Raw genomic sequence first — 22751 nt, 5'->3', positions numbered from 1 at the left:
AGAAGTTGACACATTGTATTATAAGTGTATTAAAATGTGTGATAAATGTATTATCCATCAATAAAACTTGTATTAAATGTGAATAATAAATTGTTCTTTGTAATATGTATTAAAACTGTATTATAAATGTATTAAAAGTGATCAAGTGAAAAAAAAAATTATTGCTATAAATGGTAAATATTTTTTATTTATGGTATATTTATGTAACTTTCCCTTGAATAAATATCATTGCATCTAGAGTGAGTAGAGGCATAATAACCTTTAGCAACAGTTATATAGAGTGTTGGTTATAAATATTCATATTTTCTATTGCCACAAAATTCTTTATTTATTATACTGTATCGAAGACATACCTACGTTAAAAAAAGAGAGAGTAGGTCTATAGCTCAATAACAAGGAATAATTTATTTTAATTCCCATAAAGAGTACATTATAGAGAATCATCAAGGTGTATGATTTAGTACTTTGCTTGTATTCATGTGATAATTAGTTGTGGCATGCATACCAGTGATCATTATTCTTTTGATGCAATGAGAGTGTGCATTTTAATATAGAGGGACCCAATTGCTCAATTTTTTTTTATATCTATATTGAAACCCGATTAAATTTGATTATTCGATTTTATAGTATATATCATGCATCATGTTTAATTACTTTATTTATTTTTTAAAAAATATAAAATATAAATTAGAAATATTCTTTTATCTTTTTTGAGGTGAATGACAAATTAATTAATGTAATTAAAATCAGGTCATCAACCACTAATGCGGCTTCTCAAAAGACTCCCCACTACCTAATTCTTGCATGTTTCTGGTAATTCTACCCATCTCTATCTATTTTTTTAGGGAAAAGATTGAAAATAATTTACTCTCATTAGTTTACACAATTTAATTTTATGTTTAATTTAAATAAATAGTGATGACCACTATAAACCCTTTTAATTTGCATCAATTAAAAGCAATGAAAATAGTGGAGTGTCCATTTATAAAACAGTAGGAGTATTTATAATTCATCGTTTATATTGATTACCCAAGAATCATCGCATTTCATAATGAGGTGTACTGTCGAGTACTCAAATTTCTTTGATATAATGGGTTAGTGCATGCACCTCACCATAAACGTGAAATAACAAATATAATGATGTGATATACGATTACTTGTTTGAGATGAAAATAATTGAGAATTCTGAGGTCACAAGTTTATGGAGACAAAAAATACTAGGTAATGCATACCATCTATCCTAGCTTTGGTGAACAGATGTATGGTACTTGTTGTTTGTGGGAGATGATAGGTATCCCGTGAAATTAATCGAGATGCGTGAAAGTTGGTCTGGACACTACAGTCATCAAAAGAAATATGTATGGACAAACGAGTCTATATTTAATGTATATATATAATAGATGTCGAACTCCCTTCAGCTAGTTCGTGTGTTTATTTTGAACCCCTTATTGAACATTCTTGGCTTCGCCAGCGGACCCTACACAACACATATGCAACTTGCTTTCGGTGCTAGTGACTTTACATTTATTTTCATGCTTTAATGTGCACAATATTCTTTCATCATTATTCTTGATCCACACTTGCTATTTGTTTGTTTAATTATGATGATTCTCTGCTAACCCCCTCTCATGTTCACTATCAAAAGTATATGCTTCTTCCAAAAACAAAAAAAAGGGTGCCATTAATCATGTCATTAATAAAAAGTATATGCCACTATCCATTCTATAAAAGAAATCATATGTTAAAAATCCTTTTTTAACTTTTATGCAAATTAATTACGTCCCATTGATATTCTGCGTTGCGCAATGCCTCTCTAGAGGTGGATGTAGCCTTTTAGCTATAGTTCATACTTCATATGATCATCTCAACCCATAATTGTTTACACGGAGTAATATAGTAATCATGTTTTTTTTTTTCGCATTTTTTATTTATTTCGACGATTCGAGTTGTAGTATTTCTTGTGTACATATGATTTTATTGTTAGTATAGCCATGTGTTTGCTTAACTTCACGAAATTAGTGATTGCATTGGGTCAAATATGGGCATGATGGGTTCTCCATTTGTCAACATTATAGTAATTCATATCTTCATATTTTTTTTAATGAAGTCCATCTGTTTGCTATTAGGACCAGACAACTGCTTTAACCTATCAATTATTCATATTGGAGACAGAATCATAGGTTAAATACGAAAAGAATTCTCTAAATATTGTTACTTTCAAATGCACCTAGAGCTAACACATGTTCTTCTAGAGGCCACAAGGCTTCAAGTTTATAGGGATAATGGTCCATCCCTCAACCTTTTTTGTACTTAAATATCAGACTTTTGTCTTGTAACATAGTTCGAGCCTATGACGTATGCTTAACCCAACACATACAGTTTCCACACTATTATTATCTTGAGCTCATAAGCCATCATTTTTACATTGGAATTGTGTGCTATATGTCCAAAGCTAGATGATAGAACAATAACTAACAAATTAGTACCAAGAGTCTGGCATATTGATTTAACATTTGTTGAAATTGTCAAAGAGAAGATCAAGCAAGACATTCTCAACTACATTCTCAACTAACACCAATTTCAAAAGACAATAAGACGTTTACATATTTGTTTACTCTAAAGTTTAGATATTCTAGCATTGTGTTCCATTCTTTGGCACATAAACATTCAAACTTACCAACGACTAATACTCACGAGTACATATGCATAACTATAATTAGGAACTAATGGGGTTGACCGTTGTGAGTAACAATCCTGAAGAGTGAACAAGCTCCGCTACTAATCTCTGCAGAGAATTTCAAATGTTAGAGCAAATAGAGTAATCTCATCCAAACATGTTTTTTTCTGTCAAGAACAATGTGATTTAGAGCAAATCACAAATATCAAGTCACTTGACCACAGGTATCTAGAGCTATCAAAGCTAGATAGAGCATGTTGAAAACATGAACCATAGTCACTGAAACAAATTCTCAAGGAGTTCAAATCAGGAAAAAGCAAGTAAATTAAGTCGAGCGTTTAGTCTTCATTGCTCTTTGGCCGAGGAAAACTAGACTAACGTATTTCAAACTGACAAGATATGAAATGCTTCGGATATAATGAAGGAAAAGAACTTAACTTTAATAAATTACTCGTTTTGGTCAATTATTTATGCAAATAGCAATATGATGCTTAATTTGATCACCACATATAAAGCTAGCTACATTAAATAGATCCTTTACTTGTCTTGGCGTACCCATGTCAAATGGTTGTGACATGGGTATAGGACTATGGGTCCTACATGAACTGACACCCGTATTGAATATGTATCCATAAATAAGTTTGTGTAACATAGGTAGATAACAGCTGAGAGGTTTAGAAAGAGGGGGTTGGGGTATTTGATAGTCAACATCTCCTGCTACTGAACTAAAATGCAGGGATGTATAAGCATATCATCGAACTTCAGTTTTATTCTCATATGCATGAACTGTCGTTCTGCAGACAATCCACACAAGAGTACACACCAGTAATAAGATAAAAGATGTAGAATTGGCACGTCACTTTAATAATCATGTTTGCTAAATGTTGCTAGAGCACATGAGACATGGTTACCTCAGAATTTAATATCAAAAATCAAACTTACCATGCAATATTCTCCCAATGAAGAAAACCACCGTGCCCTCTAGCATTTGAGAAGCTATAATCAGGTCCAGAAGCTGGGTACATAAAGAAGTGAGCAATTCAGTTTATCAGATTAATTCAGTACAAGCAAAAAAACACTACATACTAAGATCCACTTGAGTCATAGGTGAAAGTTCTGAGGGAAGGCAAAAGAAGTACCTTCATAACCCCCGAAAACTGGATCTTCTGCCAACAGAAGGGGTGTGTCTAGGTCAATGAATCTGCAGAGAATTTAGGTACATAAATTAGAGAACCAATCAAATTGGATAGATAATACAACCATGATTATGCTTAGTATTTGTCGAAACATGGATATACTGATGTCAACTTCAATGAAGTATTAAAATACTTCATAGAATTTTAATCCAGTCATAGTACTATCTCTATTTGTTTGACCCAGTGATTCGGTTTATACCATGTTGAATGTTGAGTTGGGTGATACAGGGAGGGTGGGGAGAGAGGAAGTAAAATAAAAGGTGCAGAGTCATTATCATCACTTGCAAAGTTCAAGAGGGGGATGGAAAATAGAGTAATCAGCTTTATTACTCACTCTAAAATTAACCAGATAAAGGAGGTAAATCACATTCGCTTCTTTTCTACAGGTATCAACTGACATGTCGCAAAGAATTAATAATTCACCAAAAGCAAAATAAACCAATCATATACCCTTCTCTTCTCCATGACCCTTATAACAAAGCATAGAACTAAATCAAGATTAAGATTCACCTTATTCTTATTTTGTTTTCCGAAAGAAGAACGAATTTATTCTACATTACTAGTGAACACCTCCCAATTGATTGTCCAATTCCTAGTGTCTCCAAGTAGTGGTGATTGTGAAAACCAGAATCCAAAGAATTGAATACTGGATAACATCAAAAGGTGAGACAGCAACAAACATTTTTGACCACCAAAGTATCATATGCTTGACTGCCAACTAGAAAATCAGCTGAATTGCCAGTATGGTGATAGTTTATAAGTCAACTATATTTCATATTTATGCGAGTGTGTTTCCCAGCAATGATGATAGATTATGAGTTTGCATCAAAGCAGGTTGTTTTTTCCAGAGAACTTGCAATAGAAACTTACTTGAAACATCCAAGGCCAGCGGCTAGATGACCAGCAAAGCCCATGGCAAGCCTGGTTTCAACCATACCACCAATCATTAGATTTAAGCCTGAGGGCCTCACCAAGTCAATAATTTCCAGAGCCCCGAGCACCCCAACTTTGGCAAGCTTAATGTTAATGACATCAGCAAGACTTTCTTGCACTATCTTTTTAGCATCAACCAAACTTCGACAGCTTTCATCGGCAGCAACAGATACCCCATATTTGTCCTTTGCAATCTGACTGACATGACCAAGACCTTCCCAATCATCTCTATGAACAGGTTGTTCAAATAGCACCGGAGTCACATCCATTTCTGACAGGAAAATAGAGATTTGTGATTTTCTCTTTCGAGCAGATAATGATGTATCCGAGCAACTGAAAAAAATCTAATCATTTATCATAGAGATATGTCCAGTATATGAGAGGGAAGTTCAGAGAACTGAGATTCAGAGATTCTTTGTCATTCCTCTGTCCATACAGATAGGCGAACATTAGATCTAGATTATAACTTAAAAAAGAAAATATTTTACCATGCAACTTTTCCAGGACTTTAATAGCTTCATTTGCTGTGTAACCTTCATTAGCATCTAAGATAAACAAGCAATCAGGATGTGCTGCACGTATGGATTGAAGCACTTCAATGTCTCCGTTCAAATTCTTGCCCACCTTAAGCTTTAAAGTCTTGAAACCTTGTTTACGATACTTTGAAGCCAGTTCAGAAGCTTCCATGGGTGAAACTATCGGAATCTACAATAAGATGGTCACTGAGATCTATTTAAACACGTCTACGACAGTTCTTAATTTTCTACTCTAATTTTCTTAAGTAAGAATATCTTGTTAAATATGGTTTCTACTTGGGATATGTTTGATGGCATTGTTGTAACTTGAGAGCAATGATTCAGGCGCAAGTCCTAGGAAACTAACAGAGGCAGAAATTACTGTGTATTGCCAACTAAAGTAGAATAAGAAAGAAAGCCTCAACTGTAATGTCAGTAGATATTGCATTAGACACTCCACCAAATAGTCTCCACAGAGGTATTCCAATGCTGTTCGCCGCTGCATCAATCAGTGCCATCTCAACTCCTGCCCTGACCTTCAATAAAGTTAAAATTTGAATCAGTACCACACAAGTTTTCAGTTCTACAAAGATGAATTTGAAAGATAAGAAAAAACATAGTTAAAGTATATAAGGGCTCAAGGTAGCTTGTCAATTCCTGTGAATAATGTAGTGTCCAAGCTGGAGGCAGCAGCAGGACTACTGTAAACAAACAAGTACATGTTTCATCCAATGTATTAAAAAAGATCCATCACCATAAGAAAGGATTACTAGTTTAGCTTCACAGAAAGGATTTCTGCACATGACATTACCGAAAACTAAAAAGAGATGCTGACTGAAGGTAAGTAAGAAGAACCAGGCGAGAAGGACAATTGAGTGTGCAACAAAACAGAGAAGTTATCATCATATAGACAAAGAGACTTAATAAGAAGGATGAATGAATCTGGTACATGTATCACAATCTATGGTCCATCCCAGAACTATATAGGTCAATATAGAATGGCCAAACATGCAAACTAGTAACATTAAAATTAGTTAAACAACGTCCATAAATAAAATTCTCAGGCTTGGAAGAAACACACATGCAAGTTATGCATGACCTTCAAAGCGATAACTGTCTCCCAAGTCACTCTCTTTTTCCAGTTTCACCTAGTCAGAATTCTATGCCTTCCATATCCTAGCCTCTAAACTCTGACGCCATGTGCCAATGTAGATAAGCTGGACAAAAGGTCCATTGAATTGTTACACTAACAAATGCAGTAATCCACTCAATAACCATCGTATTAAAAAAAGGTACTCCAGTAAATAACTCCATTATCAGCAATTTTATCTCTCACTAAGACCTAGAGAGAATATCATAAACAGATAAGCCTATAGCACCCAATGTTATGTTGACCTTTGAGTTCCAATCCTAGGAATCAATTCCATGAGACACTTAAAATGGTGAAGCCAAAAGAAGTCCATAATTCTGCTTAAGACAACAAACTAACATCAAGGTTAAAGAAATGTCTCTGTCAGAGGGAAAAAAAAAAGCATAAAACATAGATAGACACTGAACCTTGGCCTCAATTTCCAATCAACACTCCAACAGTGGAAGTGCACACCTAAACTCGTCTCCACTATGTCAATTGAACACTCCAACTCAAAGGCGAATCTAGGATTTCTACAATATGAGTGCACCACTAAAAAAAAGAAGGAAGTGAGAGTTGATCCCTAGTCCTCAAGGTAAATAACTCAACATTCAACCAACAGCACCATTTAACCTTCCTGTAGCAGGGGGGCCAACAGATAATATTAGACTAATTTTACAAAATATTTACATAAAATAATTAGTTTTACGGGGAGACCATGGTTCACATGCCCCATATTTTACATGTAAATTTACCCCTGCTCCAACTTACAAAATGATCATCTACACACCACCAAAATTCATGGGTCACATCAACGTGGAGTGTCCACAAGATGAGTGGGACCTAGTTGAGATGTCTAGATGTGCACTCCAAAGTTGGAGGAGGCCAAGTTTGAGTGTTATCTAAGTGTCATGCCAAAAAAAAAAGGTCTAAAATTTTCAGTTAAAACAACTTCAGTTTGCATAGAACATACAACAGATGGAAAGCGAATTAGTACCCTACTAGGTTCAACAAGAAAAGAGGACCACAGTCCACAGACCCAAATGGACCAAAGCCAAACCAAGAAGAAATCAAACACTATTGTCTTTTTCTTTTTTACCCCTCTCTCCGGGAGCTCCTACCTTTTTGCTCGCTTGGTGACCCGAACCCCCAAACTAAGAATTGGAGGTGTTGGGTATTTACCATTTGAGCGACCCCTCTTGTCAAAATCAAACACTATCAATATCACAACTGACACAAAACAGAGTTAAACTGTAAACATAAAAGAAAAAAAGAGTTTCTATTACAGAATCCATAATGACAAAGCAAAAGAAATTACTGGCATAACTCACAGAAGCAAAATCATGGCCAGGAAGCACGTCGCCAATTTTTGTTAATGCGAGATTTAAAGTCATTTCACGGCTCTGCTTCAAGAACTCACAGGCTTCAGCCGCTTTTGCTAAGGCAGTGGCTTGATCCTCTGCAGTCACAAATGGAAGAATTGGGGCTTCACCCCACCCAACACAGCCATTACTCAACTCAACCCTTATAGCTACGTTTTCCACTTTGTCCAATCTTGATGAAGCAATAGTAAAAGGAGCTATCAGTGGCACATTCAGTGGCCTCCCTTCCGCTTTATGAACATCAATTGTCACTGTTTCCATCAAATTCTTGAACCCAAAGCTTGTGGCTGTGGGTGCCACCGACGGCGTCGCTGCCGCCATGCAGGCTGTAACGACTTTGGGGTTCTTGAAATTGGGGGTAAAGTTAGAAACTTTAGACAATTGGGTGTGTAAAGAAGTAGTAGAATGAATGAAACAGTGAGATTGGTAGTTTTGAGTAAGCCCAATACGATCCATCTTCTATGAATTACAGTAAATAGTGAATTTGAGCTTCACTGATTGGCGTTTGGACAGAAAAGGGAAGATTTCAAAAAATGTCATAGTGATTATCGACCAACTTTGTTCTTATAGTTGTCCTCTGCTGACACTGTGATTGAAAGACTGAAAGGTTTATTTTATTTGGAAAAAAAATGATAGTCTATAGCGTGGGAGAATTTTGGAAAGCTTTTGTCGTATGTACTTAGTTTTGTTATATTGGAATAGAAGGGTTGGTGGACGATACAATAGAATACTAAACAACAGTTTTATCGAGTGTATAGTGTATGCCGATTTTATTATTATTTTAGGTAGAAAGACTGTTTGAGGGGTGAATTTAAAAGAATCAGATGTTGCCGTGAGTTATCCAACTGAAATCAAAAAGAAAGATAGAACTATTTTTATTTTGAATTAAATAATTTAAAATTATTGAATTTTTCAAAATAAGATTCGAACTTATGATTAATAATGACTGCCCTATTATTGAACTATTGAGAAATAATAGGAAGAGAAATTGATTTCACAAAGTTTAATTTATATTTTCAAATTCATAAATAATATGAGCTTAAAGTTTTCTTTGTTAACTTTCCCTCTTGCATTAAAAATGAAGTTTTTCTTTACTAGTATATCTTAAGTTGTTATAATATTAAGAACGGAAAAGGATAAAAAAAAAATTTGTTAACATATTAAAAATGATTTAGAATTGATCTTTCATAAACTTGATGTTGATTTTTGGATTAAAAATACCCCTCCTACTTATTGGACTTCAATTGCCCTTTATGGTTAAAAATGTCTTTCCCTTTTAATAAAATTACGAGATAATCTAAGTGGAATTTTAATTAAATAAGTGGTATTGATTTATTAGCCAATATAGATATATTAAATCAACCTACATATAATCCGATTCATTCAAATTCATTTGTTAAGAATTGTTGAAGCTGAAAGAGACATTTTTAGTTTGAAATTTAAGTTAAAAATAATTAGGGTATAATAAGTGAAATGAGAACAAATTTGAACAATTTTAAATACGTAAGAGCTAGGAACTTCTTTTTTAACCATTTTCTATATTCAAAATCAAATTATTAGATTTAGGAGTGTGATGTTAATATTAGATAAATTGAGGTTCATTCATTTTCAACGAAAAGTTGAAATTTAAAGAATAGATTATTACAATTAAAAACATTTTATTGGTGTTTTAGTGATTTTACTAACGTGAGTTGAACTTAGTCGAATAAGTAAATTTTCCAAAATATGATTGATTAAAAAATATCACACTGTATTAAGATCCAATCACAATTCACAACCAAGTAAATAAAGAATCTATTTTTAATGAAACATGACAGCTAGCATGTTTAACATGTTTAACACCTAATTAGTAATATTTTCCTACGAATTTAAAACACATAGGGCCTAGTGAGAGTGGTCCAACATGATACTTAACATTAATTAAAACTTTATATTATAAGATGTCTCTTGGATATTTCCTAGGGTTATTTCCCCATTAATTCTACAGTTAATATCCCTATTTGATCTCCAAAGGGTGAATCAACTAATGCCTTCTTATTAAGCTAAGTCCTTGTCTTGCTTGAAAAAAAATCGATTTTTTGATACTCCAAACATCAATGACATAATGCGGAGGAAGATTCAAAATTTAATGAGTGAATATAGTTATTTAAATTAATATAGAATAATAATAATTTTTAATAGATTTGTAAATATATAACACTAAGTCTAAAGAAAAATTATTAAATTCTCAAAAACCTTTTTGCAACATGTTGTCTTTATTAGTGTATGCACTCTTTTTAACACAACATGAATCTAGCAAGACACATGCAGCTTCAAATTGGCCAACAAAAGCAACAGTTTTTTTTAATGCAACTAGACTATTTTGTAGGTTAAAAGAGTCGGTTTGAATTGACTTATTTTAGGTAGTTTAAAATTAAAGTAGTTTGGTAGAGTTTGATTAAAATAAAATAAATATTTAAAGAACTTATATTTTAGCCAAAATCAAATAAACCAAAAGTTATAAATTAAAAATTATAATTAATGACTTATAAATTCTAAGCTCATTCAAACAGAATTAGTAGAATATTTGAAACTAAAAGGGAATCAATTTCTTAATATTTGTCTAAGGCATATATAAAATAAGAAGATTTAATAATTAATCTCAAATTATCAATATTTTTTGTTATTGTTATTGTGTGCAACTATATGGGTTACGTAGCATTGATACCGCTTGAGAAAGGGGTTTAATTTGTTTCATCTATGTCCCTCAACTTTTATTTTATTGCACTATACTCATCAAACTAATTTTTTTATAATGTTAAAATCACACAATTTTGCTCAAGTATTACAAATGAATTACTAAATTATTATTTTTTGTGACAAAAAGTAATTCGACTTTGCCTAAGAATCAGAACAACTCACTAAATAATTTTTATGTAACTAAAATTTCATTCAATTTTAAGTAACATATTTTTTTTCCTCCTAATGACTCTTTATAAAACTTAGGCAAAGTTTAGTGACCTTTTAGTTACATAAAATAATTTGGTGACTTTCATGATACTCAGATAAGGTCGAGGTGATACCTTCATTCTCAATTTGATCTAGCCATGGCCACATGCAATTTTAAGTGAGAAACTCATATTGTTAGCCACATGTAATGTACATAAAGCTTAAAAAAGTCTAAGATGAGATACTAAAAGTTTGCCAAACGAAAAGCATAGAAGATGCAGGGCACTAACAGTAGGTGCAATACAAAGTTAAACAGATGCAAACTCTATGCTCAAGAAATTCTTTTCTTCCCCTTTTTTTCTAGTTTCTTGGCTACGAAGCTTAGTACCAAAATTGACTTATTTAAACTTATTAGCTAATAATCGATTTACGTACGGAGAGACGTTTATCAGAATTTCATAATCATGGCAACTTATTCATCTGATTCTGATAATGATTTAACACCTACATCAAAACTCTTAGGCCGCCAAAGGCCTATTCATTCTGTTTTAGGAGGAGGAAAAGGTATCAATTTCAATTTTGTACGTATATTTGACTTGAGTTCGTTACAGGAAATGATAAACTTTAAATCCTGAATTTGCCTCTACTACTAATATGAGTAGTAGTAGAAAAGTTGTTATAACATTTCAAATGCTGGATTTCACTTTTTTGTCTTTCAAAAATGACTTTTTTGGTTAATTAATTTGCAGTTGCGGACATATTGTTATGGAGAGACAAGAGATCTTCAGGCGCGATTCTTATCGCAGTTGCAGTAATGTGGTTTCTTTTTGAAGTTGTGGATTATACCTTTGTGACTCTGCTTTGTCATGTTTCCATCACCACTATGTTAATTGTCTTCATCTGGTCTGCTGGTGCTGATATTTTTGGCTGGTAATCCTCTTATTTTCCCTTCCTATGAATGAATATATATATATACACACAGTGACGGATTTAGGATTTAAATTTGATCAGTTGAGCTTTTATGTTATTACCACTAAACTCATTACACTTGCGAAATTATGAGTTCAGAATCTTGATTTAGTATGTTTGTTCTCGAAAATACTGGATTCAGTTGAGTTGAACCTTTTGATTATATACTACATTCGCCTTTGTATATATGTATTATTTGTTGATTATTCATATAACATGTGCAGGACACCTCCAAGCATTCCCAAAGACATATTACAAGATACTTCATTTGTTGATGTTGCTTCAATATTACACAAGAAGTTCAACAATTTCCTCTCCATATGTCACTTTATAGCATGTGGAAATGATGCAAAATCCTTCTTTTTGGTATATTATGAATCAAATAATTTACTTAATCATGTCCTTCATTTCAATAGATTTATTATACATATAAGTGAACCAATGCTAAATTTCATGTTTTAGGCCATCATTTCTCTCTATTTATTATCAGTGATTGGAAACTATATCAGCACTTTGAACCTTTTGTTCTTTGGTAAGTTTACTTAGTTATTTCTCATTTTTCTACTATTAGGAACAAAAGTCTCTCTTTTTTCATCCATTAATGTTAATTAAACTTCTCTGTAATTGTTCACAAGGCTTGTTGTGTGTGGAAACTCTCCCATTTCTTTACGAGCGATACGAGGAAGAAGTCGACTATGTTGCATATAAAATGAAGAGACAAATGAGAAAAACTTACAGGAAGTTTAATGCAGATTTTCTAGGCAAAATTCCCAGAGGACCAGCCAAAGAGAAAAAGGTTAAATAAGTTGGAAGCACAAATTTTGGAAGTGGACTAATGTTGTTTTCTTGGATATCCAAAATAATGTAATTTGCAATTTGATCAATGTACAGTAATTCCATAGCACACCTTGTAAAATGTATTTGCAGAACTAGTCAAAATTTCAATGATAGAATGTGAAGTTAAAAATGGGAAAAAGGAACAAAAAGTTGTAACTAATTAATGGATAAGAATTTGACTTTAGTAGTGACAGAAGCACTGACGATTGATGAATTCTATTTCTGGCGAAGGAACAGATTAAAAAGTAGGAGCATAGTGTGTTGCACGTTGTGAGTTAGGAGTACATCACGATGTAAAACTTAAGTGGAGAAAGATAGAAAAATATACTCATTATCCATTGAATTTTGAACCATACACGGTGGCCTTAGAAAATTTATTGATTATTATAAGACTAAATTAATTAAATTGATAAACACCAAGAGAGAAATATAGAAAAAGAGAACTTTAATGTTTCCACATATATAGTTTGTGTGTCCTTTATGGAAACCACCATGTTACTTATTAAATCAACCTCAACAATGAAGCTTGTGACAAATTCTGTAGGCATGTTCTCTTTTAGTAAAATATAACTGAATTATTGCACTAATTTGAATTTCCACTAATCTAACGATTAGATCGCACTAATTATTACAACTTACCCAAGATGAGTATTAGCAAAATATATAATTAATTATTTTAATTTGATGCAAATCATGTACTCACTATATGATTAACTTGGCAACAACAACATACATACCCAATGTAGTCTCACAAGTGGGATCTGAGGAGGGTAGTATGTACGCAGACTTTATCCCTACAAGGTAGAGAAGTTGTTTCTAATACACCCATATGGTCGTATTATGGGGTAAGGTTTGCGTATAGTTCATCCTCTCCCAACCTCACTTGTGGGATCACATTGAGTACGTTGTTATTGTTGTTGTTTACATGCATTATGGAAGGCTTCAAATCGCATGAAGCCAAGTGGACTTAGCTAAGGACAGAAGACAATGAAAAGCAAAGCATATAAACAATACTAATTAGTTGAAATTAAGATCTAAGTACTATAATAATTAAACTACACTAAGTTTGGTAGGGACAAGTGTTAGATTTGGAGAACCTCTCATTTGAAAGATAGTAGTATAATTTATCAGTACTTGAATGAAAAGGGTCCAAATAGTGCATAATAGAAAATTCATATAGCGGCTATATGGGGTAGGGTGGTAAGTGTCTTTTTATTCTGAATAAGAGGTCTCAAATTCGAATTTGGGATGTAATCATCTTTGGTAAGGGTTATTTCAGGCGCAAATTTGAATTTGTCAAGTCTCAAAGCGATTATGAACCTAGAATGAGAGAAATAAAAGATGAAAATTTATGTAGCGAATTGTAATTTAATTTGGAATTGAGTTGTCATACTAATGGACTCATTCTCACACATCATAGAAAGGGACAAAGAAGAGTGGGATTCTGAAAACTCAAAATCCAACTCTTGATAGTGGCTGTGTGTACCCACAACATATAAATAAAGTTGTGATTGTGAAAAGTTTTAGAGACATTAAGCAAGGGTCAATTTTAGTGAATTTGGCCTTTGCAACAACTATATATAACTTCTCCACCCCTGCCTTCAATTCCCTTCCAAAAGAATAACACAAGAAACAGATTAAAGAGGAAAAAAATGGCAAGGGAATTGAGTGTTTTGATTGATGGAGAAGGATTTGGAAATGTTGGCACTAATATTTTGCTAACATTCATGGGAATTTTGGCTACGATTTTCGCCGTAACGTTTGTAATCTTTTCATGTGCACAAGGGATGCCAAGAGATAAATCAGCAGCAACAGAATCAAGTGCCTACGAAGGCACCGGATGTGCAGCAGGCTGCGGTGCAGGTTGTGGTGCCTGAATGTGTAGGAGATTAAGAATCTAGAGTCGGTGGATTCAGAATGAGCGTGATGATCACCTAATTTAGAATTTAGAGTCGGTGGAATCAGAGTTTTAATTTTCTTTTTAGTATATGTGTACCTCTAGATCAATCGAAAAATAAATGAATTTCATTTGAACGTACAAAACTCGTTCTAAATGTGCCTCAACCTGAATGTATTTTTTGTCATAGCATGTCTCTTGTAAGTTGTAATCATGCTAAAGATGAAAGTAATAGAGAATCCCCAAAGTTAGTAGCCTAATACTGTTTCTTTTTTTTTCTTTTTTTGCTGGAGGGTCAAGCTTTATTTCTTTCTGTCCTTACAAAACTCTTTTTTTTTCCCCTTCATTTATTTGTGCTCAAATTTATCAATGAAGTGCTGTTATTTGTTTGAGGTCAGACATTCAAACTAAAGGGTACAAGAAGAATTGAATACCAAAAAATGTTACACTCAATAGAGCTCATACTGTTCCCAGACAAGTATGAGTTATTTTACTTGTATATTTAGCTACAATCATCCAGTGACCACCAAGAATGTAAAATTAAGTAACTGGATGCAGACTTCATATACTATTATATATATTTATTGGGATAATATAATATACTGTCAAGATGGCCGAGTTGGTCTAAGGCGCCAGTTTCAGGTACTGGTCCGAAAGGGCATGGGTTCGAATCCCATTCTTGACAAAAGTATTTTTATTTAAATTTTCCAGATTTAACCATCATTGCTCATGCCTCACTGTCTAGCTCAGACTCTCCATGCATGTCAAGACAAGAGGATCAATACTACTACTTTGTTTGGCTATCTTGTAATCATTTGACATGAGAATGTCTGAACATAGCACATAACTTTAAAATGTTCAAACGAAGGCTAACAGCTTTCTCTGTAGTGCATCCATTTTACTTTCTTGTGTCAACAGATTGAACCTAGCTAACATTGTTTATCAATACCTTTACACCACTATTCTCAGATTCAGTTACTCAGCAGGAACATATTTGTTGATTCCCTCTAAACGTTAGATTCATCATGGACGAGGAATTTCTTCACCTGAATGGGTTATAAGTGCAGACTTATGAGTTACAATACAGCTATGAATTAATTCCATTATTCCCAAGTGAAAATTAAGTTACACAGACAAAAATAACTAAAATGCGGGGCACAACATCCAGAAAACTCACATCCCAAACAACAAGTGTCACGGTTCACACACTACCAACCTAGATTAGCAGACAACTTAGAGGACTTTAAGACAATGGACTAGAACTAAGATAGCAAAAGCAGCTTGAAAGGGTAAAGTTTGTAATTTGACTACTCTCAAAGAAGAGACAGCAGTTATTTTCATCCTCTTTCAGCAGGGGATGGATGAGAAGCAGCAGTTAAAGTACAAACGGTCATCTCTTGACATGGTTTCCCGTTGTCTTTGACCCTTGTCATCCTAATCTTCTTCATATGCTTTGAGAACAAGATACATAGCAGTGCCACCAAAAGTAAGTGGCAACTCTTTTGCACCAGACCATGTAAGAATGCCCCCTTGCAAACCTGTACTAATTGTGAATGTTGAAAAATGTTTTGAAATGTCAATGAGAAGGCACATCAATAACCTTGCGTTTATCTTCTACAAGAAAATGCCAGCTGCAAACAGCTTATTGTCATGCATGCAGTGAACTAGATTCTTTCAATTTCATGGTTTTTGCATGCAGCCTTTCCATGAATGCAGGATTTGCTTTGAGCCTCTGCTTCACATACGAGGTTCGAACATCCTCTACAATTTTGTTAGCCTTTCCAGCCTCTTCAATGAGAGCAAATAGAGTCCTCAAGCAGTCCTTCCTATTCTCCTCGCGGTGTTCAAATCTGAGTGAAAATAAACATTTTATTCATTGTAAGTTCCCCAAACTTCAAACGCCAGTGTAGCTCACCAATAAGCAGCAGTTAAATACTTCCAACTAATTGTTTCAACAATAGTTACACATTAATAAAGCTCGGTTGAAAAATAAGCCGAAACATACATCAAGACCCCATAACAAGACCAGATACTTGTAATTTAGATACACCCAAAATGTGACCTTACCTTTCACTAGTGATGGTTAGCTCGTCTCTCCCAGGATGGTACCGTTTTCCGACCAATTCTCTTAAGCGACGAAATTGATGCTTTGACATACCCAGCTCTTTCACTGTAACAGCCAATTTGACTTTCCTGTTTTTTGGATGCCATGCATCACCCCCAGGAGCAAAGACCACCCTTGTTAGCCATCTAAGAACTGGCCCTTCACCTGGTGGATCATCCAAATCCTTTTTGTCATCTGGCAAAGTAGTCCCATCAAACTGTGGAGCATCCTTCTCCATCAGTTTTGCGCACTCCACGACCACCCCATCCTCAAACTCCTTGAACAACGCATAGCCTTCTTCAGGGGTAATCTCACCTTTCTCAACCCTTTCACCTATCTCATCAAACTTAACTTCCACCTTCTTCTTAATTTCATCTGGATAAAGATAAAATATCCAATGAGTCAAGAATCCAAATAATTGATTGGGACATCAAACAGATCACTGAAAACTGACTCTAATATCCTGTAAAAGACAAGTTTGAATAGTGTCCTAAAGGAACAACATTATGTAAATGTAATAAAGCTTATAATTACTCCATACAAGCTATCAGAGAAATTAGCTAGTGACGAAATTATAATTGACTGATGAGTTGAAAGAATTTTGTTACCAGGTAAGATGTAATTTGCTCGATCAAGAAATCTTAACTTACTTTTTCATTGCTCCTGCCACACTTTCTTTGAAGTTTAACCCTTCTTTTTTTCCACCACTACAATTTTATAAACCTAACAGGGAAGGAATTAGAAAATGAAATTTATCGAACTAGAAAATTTATTGAGGAAATCGCACCCCTGTGCCGATTTAAGTTCGGACATTATCAGCAGTATTGCTGAATTGGAGCACAGATATTATCTTTTGATTGTTAATTGGAATACACATTATTCACCTACATGCTTCGGAAAACTTTTAGAGCCGAAATCTTTTCACTTCAACTGGCAGATATTATCCCTGCCTTATATTTAATAGGTGTCTTTTATGTTGCAGGAAAAGACAGAAAATAGCATGAAAGTCATCACGGTTGATGTTTCAGTTCACAGGCCAGTCAAAATCTAAAACTAATGAGGCTAATCTAGGCCAAAAAGAATTCTTTACTGCAAGGAGAAAGGCCTTAAGCTAAAGCTCCAAAAAGTCCAACAATTTATTAATTCTTTTGAAACAGACGTAAATTTTTGGAATGATAAAAATATATGCACCAGCAACCTTCCAAACAGCTGACCACCTGATGATTATGAGCTACGCGTAGGCACCTTTCCTAGTTCAACAGACAATTAAAATTTTCACTTGCAAGAAGCTCATTATAAAACACAAAGAGATACTAGGGGCTGGACCTTTTATAAGCTTAAAGCCTAGTCGAAAGTAACATCATGATGCAAAAGAATTCATTTTCTACTAATGGGATAAGAAGTTAAGAATTAAGAAGCCAGAAGAGCATACAAAAGTAGTACCAGGTAAAATTTTATCCCAGCTAAGCATCTCCTGTAAAATTTCCTCACACTCTCTTGTATCCTTAAGATGCCCATGCTCAGTAGCCTCTTTTATCATATCATCCCACTTTCTGTCATCCATGTTGAAGAACTTATCAGTCACCATTTTCCTTTTCACAATATCCGTTGCATCATACAAATCCTCAATATCTTCATCAGTGCTGTGACCTTCCTCGAAATCTGATTCAAACTCTTCATCATTTACACCATCCAGGGGTTTCATTTGCATCTCCTCCAACAACTCATCATCTGTATGTTCATGCTTTCCCGTCAATTTCCTCTTTAAAATTGCTTCAAGAATTGACGGAAGCGCCTCCTCGTTGCCTTTGTTGAAATACTCCTCAATCCGCAGCTTCAACTCTACAGTAGATATAACAAATGAGATAGCCCAATATGGAACCAAGAAACCCATTCAAATATAAAATGTACCATCCCTGATCTTAATTCACTACCATCTTCTATCAGCGTAATCCCCAAAGAAACTATAAATTGTCTAACACACCACAAAAGAAAGTGTCATAAAGGGATTTCCATTGACAGAACACCAAGAAAGTTGAAAAAAGAAATCTTTTTTTTATCTGAGGGCATTTTAGTTGGAACAACAAACCTAGAGACGACAGTAAAATAAGACCCAAAATTCTACTACTTAAATTTTCTCCAATATTCTATTGTCAGCAATCCGCATCAATCATAGCAAGAGAGATCCAGTACATATTCTCATTAATCAGCAAAATCATTAAACCTAACTTCGTCCAAACATTTTTAGGGAGAAAAACGAAAGACTAAATTAACCCCACCACCCAATTTTCTCAGAATTGACAAATAATCGCCACTAAACTCATTGCAGATCGCCAAGTACTTACCTTTATTGTTGACATCTTCAACATTGAGGGAGACCTCTTCAACATTGAGAGAGACCTCTTTTTCGGTGGATTCATTCAAGCTAGTCTCCGGGTGAGGGCTTGTTTCAGGGGTGTTCTGATTCGATGAAGAATCATTTTCTGATGAAGAGAAGAATCTAATCTTTGAAGGAACAACTGGGCGATGAATGATTTTACTGCTACTGCTGCTGCTGTTGAAATAATTCGGATTTGATTTGAAGTTTTGAGAGAAATGGAAATTGCGGGAGCACAGAGAAAGAGCTCGTCTCATGGTTTAGGGTTTTAGCGTCTCTCTGTTACAGTTTTGCCTTTCAGGGTTTGTTTTCTCAGTTATTAGATCCAGGCAACTTCAACATTGGAACGACAAAAATATTTGTGTTTTTTTTTAACCAAACTTTACTTTGCTAAAAGGTAAAAGAAAAAATAGGAAAATAAAAAATTAGTACTTAGTATATCCACTCGACACAAGTATATTATTCAAATGTGAACTTCTATATATAAATGAATTGAATTGATTTCTATTTATAGAAAGAAAAAAAGCTGCTCGTAAAAAGAGAAGTTCACCAATGCATTATGACACCTCTTGCTTGATTAAGTCATGCATTGCTTGATTAAGTTGCTTGCAAGTTATCTGCTTGAACTACTTATAAGTTATTTGCTCGAACTACTTGTAAATTGACTGTTTGATTACAAGCTTATTCAAAAACTATGCATTTATATGGACATCCATAATATGATGTATTTATAACACAAATGATTTTGTTTCTGTAATAGTTTTTCCTAATCAGTTGCTCTGAGCACCTCTTGATAATTGAATTCGACCATCCCCTTAACAATATTTAAGCCCATGAAAGAGCTTCATGAATCATATGACTAAAGAAAGCTTTAGCATCATTATAGGCATCCAAACACCAGAAAGATGGCTTGAAAGATCTTTTAACAAAGCAGCCTCGATCAACCCTTAAAAATTACCGCAAACTTGAAATAGTGCAGCCACAACATAGCATTAGCCAACCAGAAGGTGGGTTACTTCCAATAACACGGTGAAGATGGTGGGGGAGGCGGACATATCAGCCTCAGAATTGATTCAATTGGATCATTCTTGGCACAGAAGAATGAGGAAACAAAGATAGAGTGTGCTCTGGAACTTCAAAAGCAGTCTGAAGATAACCTCTAGTAATGCATAGGTAAGGTACAAAGAATTAATATTACAAAGTGTTCAACATTTAAAAGGCGAGGAAGGTATTATTTTCTTACACTGGAAGGTTAAGAGGATAATGAAATTTACTCAGAAAACATGTCATCCATGGGTCACAAATGCATCATCTAGAGGCTATAGCACATAGTGTTTAAATCATCCAAACTTCAAACAAACATAATTTTGCTCACTACAACTTAGCCAGATGAAAAGAGAAAAAAAGGCGTTCTTCTATTTCTATTGGATCCAAATCCTGTATCCCACAGTTATTTCCACTTCATTGATTGATTAGACGCCTTCCCAGGACCCCACTTGTAGGATTACAATGGGTATGTTGTTGATTGAGATTTGATTGGACACCTATGCTTCCAACTTCACAAGTTGTTCAGATAGAAATTCTTTCTGTTGATCCAAAATGAATCTGCTAGCTATTGAAATATAAAATTACAGTGAGGAATGATGAATACATAAACGTTTAATCCTCGTAACAACTCACTCCATGACAATTATGGATCCACCATCTTGTATTCTCATCAATGTATAATCAACAATACTCATATAGGTAGACTTGTCGTAATCTAACTCAATCGGAGTCAGACTCTCTATTGGCAGCATCATTCTGTCGACGAGGTTGAGCCTGAAGTTCATTCATCAATTCCTTATCAGATTCTTCACTTTTTCCAGCCAATTTTCTTTTCAATATGGCTTCAAATATTGATGGGAATGCTTCTTCATCTCCTTCAAAAAACTTATCTATCTGCTTTTTCAGCGCTGTAATAGGAACAAGAAATCAACTCCAAATTTGAATATGAAATCAATCCCTGTTTCAATCCTATATCCGAAACTCAGTAAAGTAAAAAATTCTCCAAGTTTATCTCAATTGCAATGAAATTTAGTCTATACAGTATGACTTAGAGATGGATAAAATCATAGAGCTAAAAAAAAATACTACTCCCTCCGCTTCATAAAAAATGATCTGATTTTACTTGGCACGGAGTTTAAGTAAATAAAGAGACTTTTGAATCTTGTGGTCCTAAATTAAAGTTATGTCAAATGTACAAAATTGCCCTTAATCTTGTGGTTTTAAACATGCCACGTGGAAAGCAAAAAGTAAAATGTTACCAAAAAAGGAAAGAGGTCATTCTTTTTTAAACTGACTAAAAAGGAAAGAGGTCATTCTTTGTGAAACGGAGGGAGTACTATTTAATTAATTTCTGCTGAAACTGGAAGTTATTTTGGTATAAATTAGAGATCTTTCTCCAGAATCAGCAAATCATATGGTTAGTAAACTCAAATTTACCGGCAAAAGGAGGAAGAAATACAGCGAAGTTTCCCCGATTATTGAGTGCGCAAAATCAAAATTTTCAGCAATTGAAACAAGCTAATATAACTGCTTATTTGCGGATCTAATACAACTAATGAAGATTGATTTTTGTAAGAATCACACCTTTATTGCTGATATCGTCTTCGTCTTGAAGGTTATTGTTGTTGCTATCAGGGGCATCAGCAGGAGGTTGATTTGAGCTTTTGGATGTGAAACGTCTATAGCTGGGCCAAAATGAAGAGGTAGCAGGGTAAGGATTCGGCATTAACAAACTGCGGGAACAGAGATAAACACTTCTTGCAAGAGATTGATTCATATCGATTTTCTTCGCGTTAGGGTTTAAGGAGGGTTTTTGTTCTTGAGCTTCTATGAATTTCCTTACCAGTTCAACAGTTCTGTTCTTTCTTCTTTACGGGTTGTACCCCAAATTGAATGGAGCTCATAGAAGGGCCGGGTGGATCAAAGCCCAATTCTATTGCAACGGGTTTTATTTTTGGATAAATCACATAAATATGCTATATTAAAAAAATATTTACCATCTATAGCAATATAATTTTTCTAACTAAATATAATAATTTTTTTAAATTACAAAATTGTACAGTCTATATTCGCTTTGCCTCTTTCTCCGCCCTTTTTTTTCTCTTCCTCCTTTGCTTCTTTTTATTTTTCTTCTTCGTCTCTTTTTGTGTCATTCTATACCTTCCTCCTCTTCTTCTTCATTTTATTCTTCTTCTTCTTTCAAATTTCCATCTAAAGAACTCCTCTAATCAGTTTTTACACATAATTTGCAATTTTCACCCGAAAATACGATGATAAAAGGAACAGAAAGACCAAAAAATTGTACAAAATTAAGTTTTCAAGCAGAAATTTCAAATATCTAAAATTAAAACAGCAAAAGTTCACCATTGATGGTTATTATAAAGCTTCAAATTTTGAATTCATTATTTGAATTTTATGAATTTGTGATTAGTTTCCATTTATATTTAATTCAACTTTAATATGTGTGTAATACTTTTTAATTCAAGTTTAATTCATTTGGCAGTTTATTATGTTTCTTCATTTCTTACGATTAAATTACTTGTCTAATTAATTATTGATACAAGTTTTATTTAGTCTACGAATCATTGACTGCTCTTTCGTTTGTATTAGATATGTTTCATAATTGTATTAAAATCATGAACAATACATTTAAAATACATATTGCGAATTTCACTCCCCTTTTAATGATATCAACTAAAATAATTTAGGTGACACACTTATAATACATTTTTAATACATATTGCAAACATCACTCATGTT

At 34.0% G+C, this 22751-nt stretch overlaps 3 protein-coding genes and 1 non-coding gene across 4 annotated transcripts; 2 read left to right on the top strand and 2 right to left on the bottom strand.

Moving 5' to 3' along the window:
* Nucleotides 1-2479: 2479 nt before the first annotated feature.
* Nucleotides 2480-8453, bottom strand: LOC102583148 (L-Ala-D/L-amino acid epimerase). Its single transcript, XM_006341511.2, has 7 exons — nt 7782-8453; nt 5747-5857; nt 5295-5511; nt 4744-5077; nt 3817-3878; nt 3620-3692; nt 2480-2785 (listed from the first exon to the last, which is right to left on the bottom strand). Coding segments are annotated over exons 1-7 (1305 nt in total). The 5' UTR covers nt 8289-8453; the 3' UTR covers nt 2480-2784.
* Nucleotides 8454-10952: 2499 nt separating this feature from the next.
* On the top strand, nt 10953-12735 carry LOC102582810 (reticulon-like protein B9). Its single transcript, XM_006341510.2, has 5 exons — nt 10953-11324; nt 11510-11690; nt 11954-12095; nt 12192-12261; nt 12365-12735. The coding sequence occupies exons 1-5, from the start codon at nt 11225-11227 to the stop codon at nt 12532-12534; spliced, it is 663 nt and encodes a 220-aa protein (XP_006341572.1). The 5' UTR covers nt 10953-11224; the 3' UTR covers nt 12535-12735.
* A 2332-nt stretch (nt 12736-15067) lies between these two features.
* On the top strand, nt 15068-15148 carry TRNAL-CAG (transfer RNA leucine (anticodon CAG)). The gene has a single exon. It is a non-coding gene; the product is annotated as a tRNA-Leu (tRNA).
* A 387-nt stretch (nt 15149-15535) lies between these two features.
* Nucleotides 15536-21895, bottom strand: LOC102598901 (uncharacterized). Its single transcript, XM_015306258.1, has 6 exons — nt 21576-21895; nt 20718-20899; nt 18913-19204; nt 18011-18409; nt 16531-16942; nt 15536-16313 (listed from the first exon to the last, which is right to left on the bottom strand). The coding sequence occupies exons 1-6, from the start codon at nt 21766-21768 to the stop codon at nt 16112-16114; spliced, it is 1680 nt and encodes a 559-aa protein (XP_015161744.1). The 5' UTR covers nt 21769-21895; the 3' UTR covers nt 15536-16111.
* Nucleotides 21896-22751: the final 856 nt, after the last annotated feature.

The sequence above is a fragment of the Solanum tuberosum genome, unplaced genomic scaffold, assembly GCF_000226075.1.
Source record: "Solanum tuberosum cultivar DM 1-3 516 R44 unplaced genomic scaffold, SolTub_3.0 scf00026, whole genome shotgun sequence".
Classification (NCBI taxonomy): domain Eukaryota; kingdom Viridiplantae; phylum Streptophyta; class Magnoliopsida; order Solanales; family Solanaceae; genus Solanum; species Solanum tuberosum.
Note: the sequence above shows the minus strand (reverse complement) of the source record. Positions and strands in the feature narration are given on the sequence as shown.